This window comes from Rhopilema esculentum, chromosome 15 (assembly GCF_057945365.1).
Source record: "Rhopilema esculentum isolate cy_ngs chromosome 15, ASM5794536v1, whole genome shotgun sequence".
Classification (NCBI taxonomy): domain Eukaryota; kingdom Metazoa; phylum Cnidaria; class Scyphozoa; order Rhizostomeae; family Rhizostomatidae; genus Rhopilema; species Rhopilema esculentum.
In genome coordinates this window covers 1,523,298-1,540,779 of record NC_142829.1, presented here as the reverse complement: position 1 = coordinate 1,540,779, position 17,482 = coordinate 1,523,298, and the positions used below count along the sequence as shown (strand labels likewise).

Below are 17,482 nucleotides of genomic sequence, written 5' to 3'. Positions count from 1 at the left end.
AGCGCTTTCACAAGCGTACAAGAGTCCATCAATGTGGATTCTGGATTCTTCAAAGACAGGTTCCTAGTCCATTGTTATTAATTGTAATAGTTTTATTTTCTATATTGAGCAATATAATTTGCAACCGATAATTTTTTGCCACTTAAATTTTCAGTTACTGATATCTGGATAACAACGAGTTGCAAAATGTTTGACAAAGCCAAAGAACAGCTTGTAAAATTGTTTCCTGTTAAAAAGGTTGTCATATTTGTTAAAAGATCCCTATACTTTGATAATACGACATAAAATTGGCTTTACACGGTCGCAAAACTAATAATAAATAAGCAAAATACAGCTAGAGTCTCGAGGTTTGTAAGATGAAATAAGTTCATTGTACTACACGAATATATGATGAATTCAATAAATATACTTTAAGTACAAAAATTAGTTGAATAAAATAACACAAAAAACTACACGTTTGATCGCTATAGTGTTGAAACTCAGTTACAACAACGAACGTTTTTTGTTAACCACTAACCACAGGCCTTAGTCTTAAAGCTTAAGAGAAACTTTTGTTAAATTTTGCGAAGAGACAAAGGTTTTAGCGACAGGATTAACTTTAGAAAAACTTTCATGATAAGTATACCTAATGAGTTCCGAATACATAGTAAAAGTACATATATAATAAACGGGTTACAGGTCCTTGGCAATCCGGTAAAATTTAGTTAAAAGTAGTATTATGTGTTGTGTTACAAAGGTTCTGATGTTTATGAAATATCAATTGGAGGTTTCTTTTTAATTTCTGTATCTTAAGTTGCCTAAATTATTTTTACGCGAAATTAAGGGCAGCCTTGTTTTGCTGCATGCAGGCGATATTTCTCTCCAGATATGATTCACAGATTGTTCTGGGAACTATTTAAATCTGATTTTGCAAAGGGGTAGGCATGTAGTTAGGGTGGCGTTGATCGAAGATATTACGTCATCGTCGATTAAATTAACTATTTATCAAAAAATAAAATATAGTTACATTTCGCTAAAGAAACTGATGTAATAAGCGAGGTTCATAAAATAATTTTACATCCACGATAAAAGATGTCTTTCACGGCGTAGGTAAATTATTTACGGCCATCAAAAATACAAATACTGGGTGTTATTTGGAAACACTGAAACTACATTTCAAAAAAACGATGTTTTCAGAACTGCTTAACGTATATGATAAGTAGAATTTACAAGCAGAAACAGAAAAATAACTACAAGCTTTTCTGCAATATGAAACTAAGCCCATAAATATTTCCTAAAGATTTCTTAAATGCCAAAATGGTAACAAGCTACTAAGAAACACAGAAACGGATTATAAGAACCACAAATATACAACACCTCGTGAGTCGCAAGGAGCATTCTCATTTGTTAAATATGTTAAACATGCATAAGGTTTTCCAAGTAATTAATTAATGTTTAGAGTGATCAGCATCATGGGATCTTAATTTTTGGTCACTTTTTGGCTCAGTTTCTTGTAGACAGTTCTTATGAAAAATGCGTGTTGTGCGCGTTATGTAATTGTATGCTGCAAAGTTTATACGCAGCTAAGTCCTCCCAGTGAAAGGAAAACTGAGGGAAAACATACTTATACGGTTAACATTAGAGAGAGAAAGCGAGGGGTAATACATAGATTGGGTAATCACTAGAATTGTCACTATGTTGATAATAGCCACTGACCAATGACCGAACAAACATCGTCAGTATACTTCCATGTAGACGTAAACATACTTGGGATGATCATATGTTCAGCGTGAAATAAGGTGTTGGGATTTTCCATTCATGCCAGCGCGTTTAATATAGCACTGAAGCACATGCTTTTCACATAGAGATTTGCTTTTTCTTCTTGTTAATTCATATAGTTGCTTGCGTAATTCATGTTTGCGTCCTATCCATAATACATTTGGTTAACGGCGTGCTGGGCTGACTCAGACTAATAATTGACTATCTCAAGCTATTTATCTATCGATCTATTAGCTATCTATCCAAACAAACAGCTTAACGACATTTATTAATCCGCATAAGCATTTTAAAGTTATTCATAAAAAGTCTTTGACGTAAAAATTGTTACCTGTTTTTCTAAATGCTGATTGGTAGACATATTTAGTTTGTGTAGATTAAAAGTATATAAAACGTCCGATTTTAAGGTAGAGAGATAGATAATCCGTACCGAGGTGTACAACGAAAAAAGATTGGATACAACTGTTGTGTTTCCTTTAGTTTTCTCTTGGCACTCTAACTTTAAATCTCTGAACCAGCAGATAGTTTTGGTATTGGTTCACTAGATAATTTCTACATAAGGCTAGGATTCTAAATCTGAAAGACCTGTTCTGAGATTGCAGATGAAAACTCGCTAAAATTGCTTAAAATGTAACCGTTAAATTGCTTAAATAACAAAAATTCTCAAAGTCAACCTTGAATATACACGTACAATGCAATTGAAAGTGACGAGTAAATATGCGTCCAACATTAACCAGATAAATAAATGTTCAATGATCTGGCATTTAGAATACAATTATTTTCCATCAGCAATTTAAAAATTTACTACAACTAGACTCAATGTTATCCAGAAACATGTCACCTTCTAATTCCTTTTCCTGACACCATTTTCTTGCTTTTGTGCTGGAGAAAGATAAAAGATTTCATAAATACGATAGCATTATGATCAATATGGGCGTCATACTTAGCTAGGTGTTAGTCTAATTGCATGTAATGACCATGGGGTTGTCATTGTATTTTGCTCTATATGGTATCGTACCTGTAGTATCGTAGAGCAATTAGAAATTATAGCAGAATGTAGTTTGCTTCGTAATATTTTATATGGATATAAAAAAACAAAAAAAATAACAAACAAATATCTAGGGGCTAAGCCTCCGGTCCCCTTTTCATCTGTGTGGCAGTCAGGATTAATTCTGGATCCACCCCTGGCCTTGATATTACCTAGCAGTCCAAGAATTTTTCCCAACCTTTTCACAAAACTTAATTTCATACTTGCAATTTGACAGGAAGGATTTTAAAATATTGATTAGGTGCAACTAAGATTACTTTCGATTATAAAAAGTTTGCAAAATTTTTCTTACCTCCGTTGTGATGTTTATGTGCTACACCATTCTGAGTGACACCATTTTGGAATGAACCGTTTGTCATAGCCTCTTTCTGCTCACCTTCATTTGCATTGGCTTCACCAGTTTCACCTAAGCTATCCTTCTTCTTTGAATTCAAAAGCTGCTCCTCCGTAACATACAATTCTCGCGTATCCTCAATGCTTTTAGACTTGCCAACAATAATGCGAAATATCAATAATATGATGAAATATGACCACCACACATTCATGCAGAACAAGATCCACAGTAGGCCATTGAAAAAGAAGTAGAATGGAGCATCTGGAAGCTCATTTCTAGCCTCGTACCCAGTGGAATACAAAACAATCAGAGGATAAATGAATATTCTACAGCCAATCCTAGAAGAGAAAAAGTATATATTTCACGATTAACTGTCTTTAAGGTTATTATGTAAAGGTGTTTTGTGGAGAGAAGCACATTATTCTAAAAGTAAAACTGTAGTATGTCACTTTTCTATAAAACAAATAGGAAGTTGATTAGCTTATTTAGGAAAACCCAGCATCTTACTGGAACAGATACTGAGACCAATTTATTTAAAACAAATTATGGTAATTTTGTTCAAATCCTGTTTCATAATTTTACATGGCTCGAATTTAAAGGAAATTTCTCCATTTTCTAATTACTCAACCATTAAAGGCACTATGTCCCGTCAGTCAACCGTGCAGCGTAAACAACAGGCGCTGCAGCCCGTTAATGATCAAGAAAAGATTGAGAATTAGCCGATTCGATACGTAAAAATTGCTCTAATCGCTGGACGCAAAAATAACTTTTTGTGATGCTGTAAAGGGCGTGATATCAGATAAACTTGTTTAAGGAAAGCCTACCCTTATAGGTTTTTTCGACGATTACTCGACTTCCGAAAATCTTACGCGTAAGGCCTTGGGTATAAATATGTAGTATTTCATCACTGAGATAATTATGTTGTCAAACTATATAAGCTATATATGCTTTTTATTATGTTGTGGCTTCAGACTGCTGCTACTAGCACACAGTCACAAGATGATATACAGTATGAAACTACAGGCGCAGCCTAAATTCTGACCTATGCACAGGATGTCAGAAAGAGAAGCCACTCCCTTTTGTATTGGAAACACCTACATTTCTGTGAATAATATCAGTATTACTGATATTAGAAAAGTGGTCTAAAAAGGAAGTCGAGCGAACCAAGCTACAAAGAAATGAAGGCTGAATTTAACTGCAGGAAAAAGCAGGGGGGCCGGAGCAAATTTTTGAGTGGGGGCTCCAGGCAAATTGGAAAGCTTTTATGGTTGTTTTCTCCCCATTATCTTTGAGGTCACTACCTGAATATCATAGTTCCAAAAAAGTGAGATACCTATAGCTCCCCTCTTCAGTCCCCAGGCTCCAGCGTGCCTGCAAAGGCTGAAGGAAAAATCCAAAACTCCTCTGGATTCAGTAAACATGAACCAGATAAATGCCTAGAATGCTCCACCCAACAGTTCTGTGCAGAGGCAAAGAAAGATTTTCCAAAATACACAGGAGAGAGTGTCCCTTTCGACCTTGGAATATGCCTTTATTTGTTATAGATTGAAATTTCTCCTACTCTGCAACCCGGCACTGAACAACCTCTAAGAAACTTTCCTAGCGCCACCCCTAATTTCACAGGTTTTATAGAATCACTGGTTGGGATTTTCTGCTATGTGGTTGACAACGTCTACCATTGATAAAAAGTTAATTTTGGCAACAAAGCAATTAGAGCAATCAATAATAAGTGATTGGAGCAATCATCAAAATAAGTGAGCGTTGAAACTCATGAATAATTAATGAGCACAAAAGAGGTTATGACATTTAGGGTTCACAAATTAAAATGGGTTCACAAAGTGCACAATTAAAATAACAAAAATATTTATACCGGATAAACCTTGTTAGTGCTACAATGTGTTATAAAAAAGTCCTTTTAGAATAAAGGATCTGTATCAAGTAGCACACTGAACTTCATTTTGCTTTATTTTCTAAAAGGTTCCCCTATTTTGAGTTATAATCAGTTTAATATTTCTTTTATCATAATTCATTAGCATTGAAGAAGAAAGTTTCAACTTACCAGGCAGAAGCAAAGAAAACAAATCCCAAACTAGTAATGATACTGTAAATTGATTTTTTTGACTTCTCTCTGTTCTGGAAACACTTGATAATTTTTGTGAATTCTAAGAAGACATCAGCAATGTCATGAAGGAAAAGAACAACAAGGCCAATCTTGTGATACCTGCAGGTGGCAAAAAAGACTCAGATTTCAGCTTTCAAATCATACTACATGGTTTAAAAGGAAATCAATGGGTGCAATTTCATTAAATGTGTCTGGCCATATAATTCCACATCAGTATTAATACAGTCAACTTATGACCACTTTTTGGATCCCTCTTCTCCACTTTTGTAGCAATAAGAAAATCTAATGTTCGATGAGAGAAACCAACAAAATTGCTGATTTGGCAGTTGGCGGTTAACAGATATAGACAGATTGCAATGAAACAAACCCACTTAACATTAACCTTCATATACTTTACATACAGAAAATCTGTCCCTTATTAATAATAACTTAGACCCATACTCCTAGAAATATCTGTGTCACTTGATTCCACACTTGATTTCCCAAAAATTCTTAAACCTTGATTGGCCCTCTCTGTTGCATCCTGAATAGGAGATGTTACACAAAAAGTAAAACTTAAGTATAAACTTGCTAAATTGATACTTGCCAAAGCCAATAAGCTATTACCTTAGACCTAAAGAGAAAACAATCAATGAAATTGTTAGGACGTGATGAAGCAAGAGCATCACAGAATCATCTCTCCAAATGTCCATAAAGATTGTCCCATATATGCCATGTATATAGAAACCTGTTTCAGCTGCGTATATCCAGTAAAGATCTGGGGAAACACTCATTCCAACTTGCCATCCTACAAATACAAACATAGAGCTCCTTCTGTGATTGAATCCTTATGATTGACACTTACATGTGATGTTAGGACCATCAGAACAAAATACTTACATGCATTAGAAATGCGAATTATTTACTGTGGTTGCATGACAAAGAAAGTTGGTTGCTGGAAAGAAAAACCTCAGATGATAACCGAAATGTCATGAATCCTACCAAATTAAATGCTTTATGAGTCAATGTACCAGTACATGACTGAATATATTTAAGAGAGCAGGCTTTATCAAGCATTTACGTTTGATGTGAGCGATCACTTGGGATCATATCAGCACTCACACAAACTTAACCACGCGAGCGTTTGATTGCTTGTGCAAAACAGTAAATTGCGGAGAACTAATTTCTCATCAATTAACACAATTCTAGTCATCCTTTGTGAACCAAGCAAGTGACATTAGACAATCAAAGCTAGTATATCAAAACACAGGAAATGTAAGTAAGCTGACTTAACCACATCTCAATGAAAAAATACATTTGAAAATCAATTCCACAGCAAATGTTTAGGAATACTTTAGGTACTCAGTATTTAAACCAAAGTATCACTAAGGACATTATCTGGGCAGTAAAAGCATTTTTGCAAACAACATTGGAACAACATATTGCAATCATCCGGCAATAATGTCTTCATGACATTCGTAATGTACATAAAGTTTATAAACAAAGAACATTTATAAAGGGGATTTAGTATTTCTTGGAGTGCGTTACACATCATCGTAATAGCTATTTTTCATTTGATGTTACCTCAAACAAAAGGGTACCTTACAAAAGGAACAATCTTTCACTATCAGAGCTATCGCTTGCACAAGAGAAATCACACAAGCGATAGGCCACTTGCATGGGCTAATTCTTATGAAAAGGCCTGCTGTATCTGCATTTAAGATAAGTAAATAAAATGGTTTACAGTTAAAATATAGAACTGTAGAAAAATGAATCAAACCTTTCCATGGAGCCCTTGGATCAGTAAGGAATTCTTTGTATGTTGACAGAAGCACAACACATTCAGTAGCATACAGTAATAAGTATACAATGAATTTAAATGTGCATTCTGGAAAATTAGCCCTGTCTTTGATATCAAAATTCAGCTTCTCTGCCAAAGGCTAAAAAATAAAAAATAAAAAACTCATTAGTACATGACCAACCTGTTGTATGAACAATTTAGGAAGGACATGTAAGAATCAAATTTTCCCAGTTTCCACTCAGGGGATATTTCAAAATGCTATATAAAGTATGCCATTTAATGATGTAAAGAAAGAAATAACAACAAAACTTTTTGAAAATGTTGTATTTTTGAGGTACCAATATACAAGTGTGCAAATTTTGAAGCAAGAAGGTCAATGACACTTGAATTGAATACATGTTATTCATTTGGTAACGGAAGCAGGGATAGATTTCTTAGAATAAAATCTTTATGGGAGATTGTAAATTCTATCTCACTGCTGCAGCATAGCTACCGTTAGACTGTTTATGAAAGATGCTACAGGATCTCCCTTTTTAAATCACTGGCAAAATTTCAATGTCAGCAACAAAGAAAGTTACCAGTAAAGTAACGGAAGGAATAGGAATAAAGTAACGGAAGGATGCAAGTTAACAGATGTGAAAAACTAAAAAATATTTCTACCTATTATATTGTATGACAACATTTTTTATAAATTTAGGAGTGAATAGTTCTAAAACAGCTACAAATATTACAAGATAATAAAGTAATGGAAGGAAAAAGCACAAAAAGTAATGGAAGGAAGGTTTTAAGATACCCTATAGAGTTGAAAAGACACTTCTATTGAAAACTAGCTTGTGCCAGCAATCTTGTTTGGACAGAAAGAGATAGTTCAAATATATGGTATTGGTGAGTTGGCTGTTTAGTGCCCAGAAGAAAACATTTTTCATATATATAAAGTAATAGAAGGAATTTTGTTACTCCAAGGCATAAAATGCTTTTCACTCCTAAATAGAGTATATTATAGTAAATTACAACCAAGCCACCAAAACAACTACTCTAAAATATTTTAACATATGTGCTTTGAAGAAATTCACCATAAAATTTAACCTTGGATATAACCAAAAAAATTCATCACACTTGCCCTGTAGTTTAAAACAAAGTTGAGATAATTCTTGGCTTTAACTTTTTTTATATTGCTTAGATATCATAGAATCATGTAAATGCCATCTATACTCTTGGTTTATAGGTTAAAATTTTTCAAAATCTGTCCCTCATTTTTGAAATATGCTCACCAACAAAAACAATTAGACAAACAAAACTGTCCCTTTTTTGATTGACCAGCTAAGAGAAAGGCTATTGTCTGAACAGAATCAAAATATATTGCTACAGTCTTTTCCAATTGACATGTGCAATCACACAGAGATGCATTAACACACAAATGAAGTGAATGATGTGATCAATTGGTTGCAGGCATGAGACAGATACTTGTCATTGTAATTGACATTACTAAGACTGCATTTCTTCAACTTTATATTGACATTTCTAATGCTTGAATTTGGCTGTCAAAACGGCTTTGCATGAAGAATAGAAAAGAAAAAAGGATTACCAATTTATTTGAGTAACTAGAAAGTTTGAATGACATAAATGATTATTTGCTAAATAACATAATAATAATTATTTTCCTATTGAAAGATGATTTTAATGTGTCATTAATGAACATCCATTGAAAAGCATGATCCAAAACTAAGCATATCCCAATCAAAGGCAACATAAAAGTTTCAAATTGGTGCAAAAATAACCTTACTGCCTTTTTCATCACATTCATTATGTAATCCAATTACTTCCTTATGTTGTAAGATGTTCAAAATGTTTGGCAACCAAACATTTAACAATTTCATGGTTCATGGCTGTATTCCCCCAGCTAGACAGAGTGTTTAAAATCAGCTAATTTTTGGCTTTTTGTGTTGAATATGGCTTTAGTGAAAAGGGCTTTGCATGAAAAATTTCTAATTGTCCTTTATCTTTCATTTGGTTGCATTTCTGGAAATTTTGGCATATTCTAATATAATGTTAAGCATTATTTGTGGAAAAGCTTTTTCTTTGCGCTTTTATGGTTTCTAATTAATGGGAATAATTTTGCCAATTTCAGCTTTTTTGTCCCTATCAATTTTATGACAGTCAAGGGCTTTGAAAAAGGCAAGATTGGAGAAATTTTACTATTAAAACGACAAAATGGCAGCCCTGTCTCTAATGCAAACAACACTTATAAACTGAAGCAAATTTGCATGAGAAACAACAAATCTTTTGACACTGATGTTCTTAAATAAAACCATAATTGCAGTGTAATTGCCAGTGTATTTGTGAAATCTCTCTATTAGGAACTTGAATAAAAAGAGATAGGTAAAAGTGTGAAACACATGCATGAAATATTCAAAATCCCACTATAAGACCCAGTATTAGGATAATATACAGTATTGTTTTACATATATCATCACAAAAGCACAGACATAATGAAAAAAATAATTTTTGGTAAATATAGTTGCTTTATATCTTGTTTTATAGTTTGTTCCATGTCAATACATTTGTTCAGAATTCACCAAGCCTGCTTTCAAAGTAAACATGAATTGTGGTTTCTTTTATAACTGAATGTGACTGCATTAAATATACATGAGAGGATTGAAATAAGATGCAACCTTTTTGTCACCAGAAGGTTGTGAGTATCGTTTCTTCTGTATAACATTTATGGCAAAATATCTCACTTCTCTTAAAACTATAGGTAAACTTCATCTTCCAACATTATCATGTAAATGTTACATGATGTGAAATATTGACACAAAATTTATCATTCAATGGCCTTGAACATAATAACTGTATCCCTATTTTTATCTTTCATAAGTGGCATCTTGCCAAGATTCTTGGGTAAAGCATAACAAGGCAACTTTTCAGTATGCAGAATACCCTAAACTCACACTCTTAGAAGCATATTTTGGTTTATATGTTTTAACACAAGAAATAACCGCTACACTTAAACAGTTTTATCTAACTTGATGTTGCTCTGCTAAAGGGCAGCCCATGAAAATGCATATGGTCTCTGCTGCGCGCAGAACATCCTTACGTCAAAATCTTCACACCTGACCTCAAAGAAATGAAAGTGCACAACCTTGCAATCACATCACCAGGTAGCAATTTGCAGCTAGAAAGAGATTTCTTAAAAAAGGGAAGATATGTACTACACTAAACTTAATACATAAAAAGATACAAGTCTATCAATCTCTTTGCCATAAAACGAGATGAACTTATCAATCACACGCTAGGGATATCAGCCAGCGAGTTTGAGATTTCTAAAAGGATCTTCTATAATGTTTTTATGTCCCTAGTAAGAATCAATAAGGCATCACCTGCAGGAAATACTTTGCAACTCCTTTGCGAATAAAAGTAATGATAATCGCTATAGCAATGAAGCGAACAAAATCCATCTTTTCCAAACAAATATTGTCTGCCATTTCCTGGAAGAATCCTTTTGGGTGCTTGTTGTCGACCCATTCTTTCTGGCACGTTTTCCATATTAAGTTGAATACCTCCGAATATCCAACCATCTTTCTTTAGATTAGGCCTATCAGCATAAATCAGTCGCCTGCTCTTTATCGAAAACAACTTACGTCAAGCGATAGGCGGATTTTGATACATATTTCAGAAGCACATCCCTGCCATTTTAGAGATCATGGTACCACCACTAATTACCCTCCGCACTTTGTACTTCGCTGGAATACCATGCGTCCATTGTTTTTAATCAATGATACACATCCACTATCACGTGATCACATATATTCTCCTGGGTCCTGAGGAACAAGGAAACAAGAAAACAATGACAGTTACTAAGTAACATCGCCTCCAGTTCGGATTCTAGTTAATTTTTTTGCTTAGCCTATTGGAATACCAGTTTATAAAAACGTTATGCTTTTGCTCGAAAACGCTATGCTCAAAACAGTCTTTCCATTGTCGACCATGCCAAATTTTCGTGACAAATAACTGCACTCCACTGCTTGGGTGTGCCTGCGAGAAAAAATTGTATGATTCTAGAATAAAATTCTAAAACATGATGAGATCCAGGAAACTAATGGTTGGCCTAAAAATATAATGAGGATAAACTTTGTGAATTGGTATGGAAAGTTAACCTCTTGTTCAATTCCAAATTTAAACATTGAAAGTGGACAACATTTGATTTTCATAACAAGCTTAACCTTTCTTGGAAACGGGCGGGTCCAGAGCAAACTTGAAGAGGGGCAGCTGGTAGTGGGAGCGTTGAAAAATTTTCAAAAATTGATTACGAGAGAACGCTGTATACTACAATTTCAGATCCATTTTCGGAATAAACAACATAACCTTAGTAATCCTTGAAGCAAATTAACCTATTGGTCTCAGAAACTTTTTCATCTGATTCTCACTCATCAAAAGGGGCGCACAATTTCCAAAAAAGGGGCGTCATACTTACTTCAACTCGTCGAGAGAGGGGCAACTGCCTCCAGTTGCCCCCCCCCCTAAATCAGCCACTGCTTGGAAAAGGCCTCTTAAATGGGCATTTGTAAGAACCAGTAAATTGAAGTTCAGGCTTTGTTCTTGAAATAATTTCGGAACCAAATATTGCCTTCTTGTTTTGAAGTTGAGCATTTTTGGAGGAATATAAACGAAGATCGTCACGAAAAACCCATGCAGACCAAAGTCAGGTGCGAGGATGGCTCAATTGTTAGAGGCGCTGACTACAGACCCAAGGGTCTGTGGTTCGAGTCCCTGGCATGACCAAACTTTCACCCAGAGTGGGGAGAGTCGCCAGCTCTCTGTAATTCCAGGCGTAGGAATCACGAGGTGTGGTCACATCGAGAGGAAGGACCAGGATACTGCTCGATAAGCATAGCTTCCCAGTGTCCTAAAAACTACCTTCGGATGCTAGGTAGCAACAAATACAAAATACAAATACAAATCCTATTTTTTCCAAAGAAAAATCAACAATTTAGTTCTTAAATTTTGGCTCGTGTTCTTATAAAATTGCTCTTATAAATTGTCAAGGCCTGTCCCGAAATTCTGAGCCCAACAAAACGACACCCTGTTGATAGACACATGCACATCCCCGGTAGTAAGCGCTCTGATTTCTCAAGAATATGCAACAAAAGTAGGCACCGGCCTTTCCGTTCTTTCCCACCCTTGTATCTTCGATGAAAGAATTGGACAAGCATAACTACCGAATTGAACATTGTCGCGAATCCATCTCGATCTCTTGTTACTTTGATCCCTGTGTTGATTCCAGTTACCATAGTTCCTTAAAGATGGCGCAGAAAGAAGAAGGAAATTTGAAAAAATCAATAACTGTTTACGGATTGCTCACCTCAGTTTCTTTCCAACAAGCAAAAATTGCTGCAGAGGTAAGGACAGATTGCTATAAAAATTAATGCGGTTTTGATGTCGGTATTACCCATTATGTAGCATGATCTCTAGTTTAGGCCTCTCTCTGGTTTAGGCCTGCTGAAATAAAAAACAGGTTACTAACCGTCATAGTTGAGTTGATGAGATGAAATCGAGCCTGTACTACAATTAAGAGACATTTGGGTTTAAACGAATAAAAAAGGGTAATTTTTGCACTATATTTCACCACTCTATACAGATAAGTAAGACGACAGGTAAGAATCGTCATTTCAATTCCACTCAGATAAAAAGGATCGGATTTCCATTCCATGTTAAATTCCACAATGGAAATTGGAAAATCAACAGTCTAATTTTACCAGCAAGTCGTTTTACCATCCGCAACCCCCCCCCCCCCCCCCCTCCTCCGATTAGCATATCTTCCCTCTTATAGGAATTCCCCTGATCTAAAAGCAGCTCTTCAAACATCCCTATTTAGTCTACATACATTCAGCTTTAAATTATCACTCCGTATGCTCATACTGTTATTTGCTGTATTTAATCCTTAACCAAACTGGAAAACTTGGATTCTTGCACGATTGTTCGTTTTGAAAATCTGCGATTTTTAAAATCTTCTTTTTGAAAATCTCCACAATTACAAATTAAAATTTTGTTTGTTTGCATAGCTCAACATGAAATAGACAACAGTTAAGAGACTGCAATGTAACAAAAGATAGAATATGTTATATCTTTCAAAAAGATTTTAAAAAGTAATTGTGGCTTAGTTTAAGTGCACCAAACCCGTTAACCCCCTTTAATTTGCCACACCCAAAACCCTAACCGGAGTGCAGGAGCTCTAAGACTGAATATCTCTGCAGACTGGTATACAGTAAGTGGCATTATAATACAGTGGAATTTTAAAAGAATTAAGGTGCTGAACTGAACTGTACTACACTCGATGCAGGATATTAAATACAAGTATACAAGTTACATATTACTGCATGCTTTTGTGTGTTGTGTCTCATTAAAGGCTTTTGCTCAACTGGCATGCTTTCAGACTATATTTTCAAAACTGGCCTAATATTGTACTGCATTAAAAAAAACCACAATCAATTTTTAAAAACAGCTGCCGCTGAGCATGTTGGTTGCGCAAGAGCCTTTAAAATATGATTTAAGTAATGTTTAGCCTGCATTTTGGTCTGTGACGCAAGCTAAGTAATGTTATGTTTAAATAACAATATAATTGTTTTCTTACAGACAATTGCTTCAAAAAGAAAGGATGTATTCTCCAGCAATAAATCTGTTGGAATGCTAGAATGTGACTGGATGCAATTTATCACAACGGTTAAAAGGGTATGATATGATAATGTAATCCAAATAAATTGTGCATATATTTATGAAAAACTACTTCTAATAAGAATCAATCTTTTATGGTGAATTCAAACATAAGAAAACTTGTATTTTCATTGCTGCTTTTCCAATTTTAGACAAAGCAAGGAGAAACATGGGGTTTCAAAGACGAGACATTAGTTTTCATAGGGGAAAATCCACTGGGATCTGCAGAATACTTTATTAATTGGTTAGCAACTGAGTATGAATATGAAGAATTTCGGTAAATATTGTTTTAAAATTTACCCTGATTACCTAAATTGCTACAACAACAACTGAATTTAGTTTATTTATATATCTATCTAATGTGAGTAGGAGCCACTTTTGAGAATGAATTTCAATTGAATAGGCAAGACATTTTTCTCTGAAGTAAACTGGCAAATCTTTACCGAAAATACACTCCAGACTGGAATTGTTTGATAACAGGCCAAAGAACATGAATATTTCAGTAGTACATGCTTGCACTGTTGAATAACCGGCAAAGTTGTTGTCATTTGAAACCAGGGCTATAAGAATTTTGGGATGGGAGTTGCATTAATTGTGTACCAACCCCCTTTAAAAAAGTCATAAGTTTTAAAAAGAAGGAGTGTTTTTGCATCTGGGGAAGCTTTATCTGCAAACATTTCATTAAATCAAGGGTCAGCTCGCACACTTTGTTGGAAAACTGGACAGGGGCACACCATAGAGCACAAAATCTAGTAACAGCCTATTTGAAAATGTAAACATTGGCCACTTTAGGTGGAGCAATATAATAAGAAAGCCTTAACATTTCATGACACATTAGAAATTGCATGAAGTTGCATTATCTCTGGAGGAAAGATTCAAGCTCCTTTGGCAGAAAAAAGCTAGCAGGTTTAAATTAGCACCCAAAATAGCCCATCCCTTTTTTCTGTCACAACAGTGTATTTGTTGTTATGCTACCAATGTTCATAGTAACAAATACAGTGTCTGAATGAAATAAAGCACTAATCAGTTGAAATTTTATTAACTCTACAAAAAACTATTTTCTGTTAGGCCACTTCCATTATTCTATGCAATGGCAAAAGAAGAATACAAAAATCACCTGCTTGAGAGTGGGGTATGTATCAAGCACATGCTAAATCAACTGTTCTCACAATTTTTCAATCGTTTATGCTCAATAACCTAAATGCTAAAAGTATGACAAAGTCCAAATTTTTTTCGTAGCACGAATTTGTGTTTTTGAGCATCACAGTTGCTAATGAACCGGCTGGAAAAATTTTAATTGAGGTGAGTGCATGTTATTGAATTAACCTTCACTGTCTAAACAGAATACTTATTCTGGATTTAAGGGAAAATTCTCAGTACTGGCTTGCTATGCAGAATCCAGTATCAAGGATTCTGGGATTTTCATAGTTCCAAGTCCAAAGGGGTCAACTAAAACCTTTTTGTCTTCTCTCAAGTTTATGAAAAGACCTGAGTGCAGGAGTTTTATTATATATGTTACTAATTAGCTGAATTCTTAAGTGACCTTTGCATGGCTTGAAAATACAGCCTGTTTGTTCTCCTGTAGGTTGCTGTCTTCATGTAGTTAAAGCACCTGCATCTGACAAGCTTTTAATTTGTTGTGTGTCAGACAAGAGACTTTAAATGTTTTTTAGGTAGCTTAAGTAGGGGTGTAGCATCTGAGGGGGCACATGGGCCAATTCCCTTCAATTATATCACATGATCAGTATTTACCAAGCAAAAGAAAATACAGACAGACAGCAGGTATTTATGTACAATTTCAAAAATAGCCTTGCAAAACCAAAGCAAAATGTTGTGACAACAAATTTGGCTTCTCTTTGTTCAGGAAACAATACCTTAGGCGAGCAGGGAAATGTGTTTAAAGAATTCAATATTCAGTCATCACCAGAGGCTCAAACACCTTGATGCTTTTGAGAAAAAAGTAACAAGGGACTTAAAAATATTACTTAATAAAGAGATTTTGCAGACAAACTAATTTATCTATTGTGTGCAGGTGTTTATGAAGGCTTCGCAATACATATAAAAAAATTTCAAACAACCAGTGCTTCAACTTAAAAGTTCTCTTTTGCAGCTGTTCACTGATAAATGCCCAAAGACCTGTGAAAATTTCAAACAGCTTTGTATTGGAGAAAAAGAAGAAAAGGAAAGACACAGTCCACCATTAAGCCTTACATATAAAAGAAGCATCTTCCATAGAATTGTGCCCAATGGCTGGATTCAAGGCGGAGGTATCATCTTGAAAGAGAATTGGTTTCAGTCTTGAATATCAGATTAGATAATTGACACATTAAAATTTTTAATTTGACATGACAGGAAATATCTTAATTATACCCTAAGTATATTAAAATATCTTTACTGCTGTCAAAGGTGGAGAAGCATTGCCATGTCCTTACAAAAAGATAATTCAGCCTTAGAAAAACAGGAATATATTATCCTAGGGTTAACTCTTAACAGCACAAAAAGTTCATGTTCAAAAAGTCTTAACTGAAACTTGTATTGGCTTCTTACTTGTACTCGAATTCTTGACATGTTTATTTTCTATCTTTCATCTTGGGTTTTTTTATTTGCAGATTTTGAAGGAGGTAGTGGTACAGGAGGTGAATCGATTTATGGAGAAACATTTGAAGATGAGAACTTCTCTGCGAAGCATGACAAGCGTGGAATGGTAGGAATGGCAAACAAAGGAAGACATTCCAATGGGTCTCAGTTCTACATTACTCTACAACCTGCACCTTGGATGGATACTCAGTATGTCGCATTCGGGTAAGTCAAGACAGATAATAATGTTACCTATGTCACATGAACAGTCTCAAGAAGATACCATGATTTAAAAGCTTCATGACAATCATTTGATCTAGTTCCAAGCTAAAGCCATAACAAATCAAAAAGCTTGATAAACTTGCCAAAAATCAATTTAAGAGATTGCTATATAAAAAGAATTATTAGAATGCATATCTTTTTTAATTTCTCACATCTCGAGTTTGCCATTGCCCTGAATTTAATTGCATACAATACAGTTTTCTTCTCTTTGTTAAAGCAAAGTTGCAATTTTTTAAGAATTACCACTTTTTACCTGTAGATTTCAGTAAAGGTATATTTAGAGACAATTTTTTTTGCAGGAAAGTAATAGAGGGGACAGAGACATTAAATGAACTGGAGAAACAAGAAACATACAATGAGAGGCCTGTAAAAGAATGCAGAATATCTGACTGTGGGGTTCTTGATGTCCACTCGTTATATCAAGTGTAACTTACACATGTGTTATCCAATGTAAAATAACTTTGATCACATCTCTGTAGATATCAATGTATTTAACGCTTAGCTAACTTCACTTTTAGAAACAATGGAACATATATTTTGGTTTGAGGAAGCCAGAGGCTCATAGCTACAAGGGGGGAGGGGAGCAGTCACCCACAAAGGCCAATAGCCTCATAGAAAATCTATGAGGAATTTTGGTTGTGGCAGTTACTTTAACTGTCATCCACATAAAAACCATTCATAGGTTGTATCAGTAGGTTCATTCAAATGAGAGATAAAAAGCACATCACAAGTGATTTTGTTGCATTTGAGCAAATATTTATCTTTGCAAGCCAAGAAGTGATTCCATACTTTTCTGCAAACATTGTCCAAATTTTCCACTTGCTTTGGTCCATTGCGCCTTCAAAATTGAGTAATTTTCCAAGACTTCAAAACAAA

At 34.8% G+C, this 17,482-nt stretch overlaps 2 protein-coding genes across 2 annotated transcripts; one reads left to right on the top strand and one right to left on the bottom strand.

The window, feature by feature from the left end:
• Positions 1–362: 362 nt before the first annotated feature.
• Positions 363–11,066, bottom strand: LOC135685319 (ceramide synthase 1). The gene is made up of 6 exons (XM_065201226.2): positions 10,417–11,066; positions 7,019–7,178; positions 5,866–6,046; positions 5,197–5,358; positions 3,096–3,475; positions 363–2,637 (listed from the first exon to the last, which is right to left on the bottom strand). Exons 1-6 carry the CDS (start codon positions 10,612–10,614, stop codon positions 2,600–2,602), a joined length of 1,119 nt encoding a protein of 372 aa, XP_065057298.1. The 5' UTR covers positions 10,615–11,066; the 3' UTR covers positions 363–2,599.
• Positions 11,067–12,275: 1,209 nt separating this feature from the next.
• Positions 12,276–17,088, top strand: LOC135685321 (uncharacterized). The gene is made up of 8 exons (XM_065201228.2): positions 12,276–12,435; positions 13,670–13,765; positions 13,900–14,024; positions 14,816–14,879; positions 14,987–15,049; positions 15,858–16,014; positions 16,357–16,549; positions 16,906–17,088. Exons 1-8 carry the CDS (start codon positions 12,340–12,342, stop codon positions 17,033–17,035), a joined length of 924 nt encoding a protein of 307 aa, XP_065057300.1. The 5' UTR covers positions 12,276–12,339; the 3' UTR covers positions 17,036–17,088.
• The last annotated feature ends 394 nt before the right edge of the window (positions 17,089–17,482 follow it).

Coding starts and splice junctions, on each gene's coding strand:
- LOC135685319 (XM_065201226.2), bottom strand. CDS start 10,614: ATGGTTGGATATTCGGAGGTATTCAACTTAATATGGAAAACGTGCCAG. Junction 7,179..10,416: donor TTGCAAAGTATTTCCTGCAG/GTGATGCCTTAT, acceptor TTTATTTTTTAG/CCTTTGGCAGAGAAGCTGAA. Junction 3,476..5,196: donor GTTTTCTTTGCTTCTGCCTG/GTAAGTTGAAAC, acceptor TTTCTCTTCTAG/GATTGGCTGTAGAATATTCA.
- LOC135685321 (XM_065201228.2), top strand. CDS start 12,340: ATGGCGCAGAAAGAAGAAGGAAATTTGAAAAAATCAATAACTGTTTAC. Junction 14,880..14,986: donor ATCACCTGCTTGAGAGTGGG/GTATGTATCAAG, acceptor TTTTTTTCGTAG/CACGAATTTGTGTTTTTGAG. Junction 16,015..16,356: donor TGGCTGGATTCAAGGCGGAG/GTATCATCTTGA, acceptor TTTTATTTGCAG/ATTTTGAAGGAGGTAGTGGT.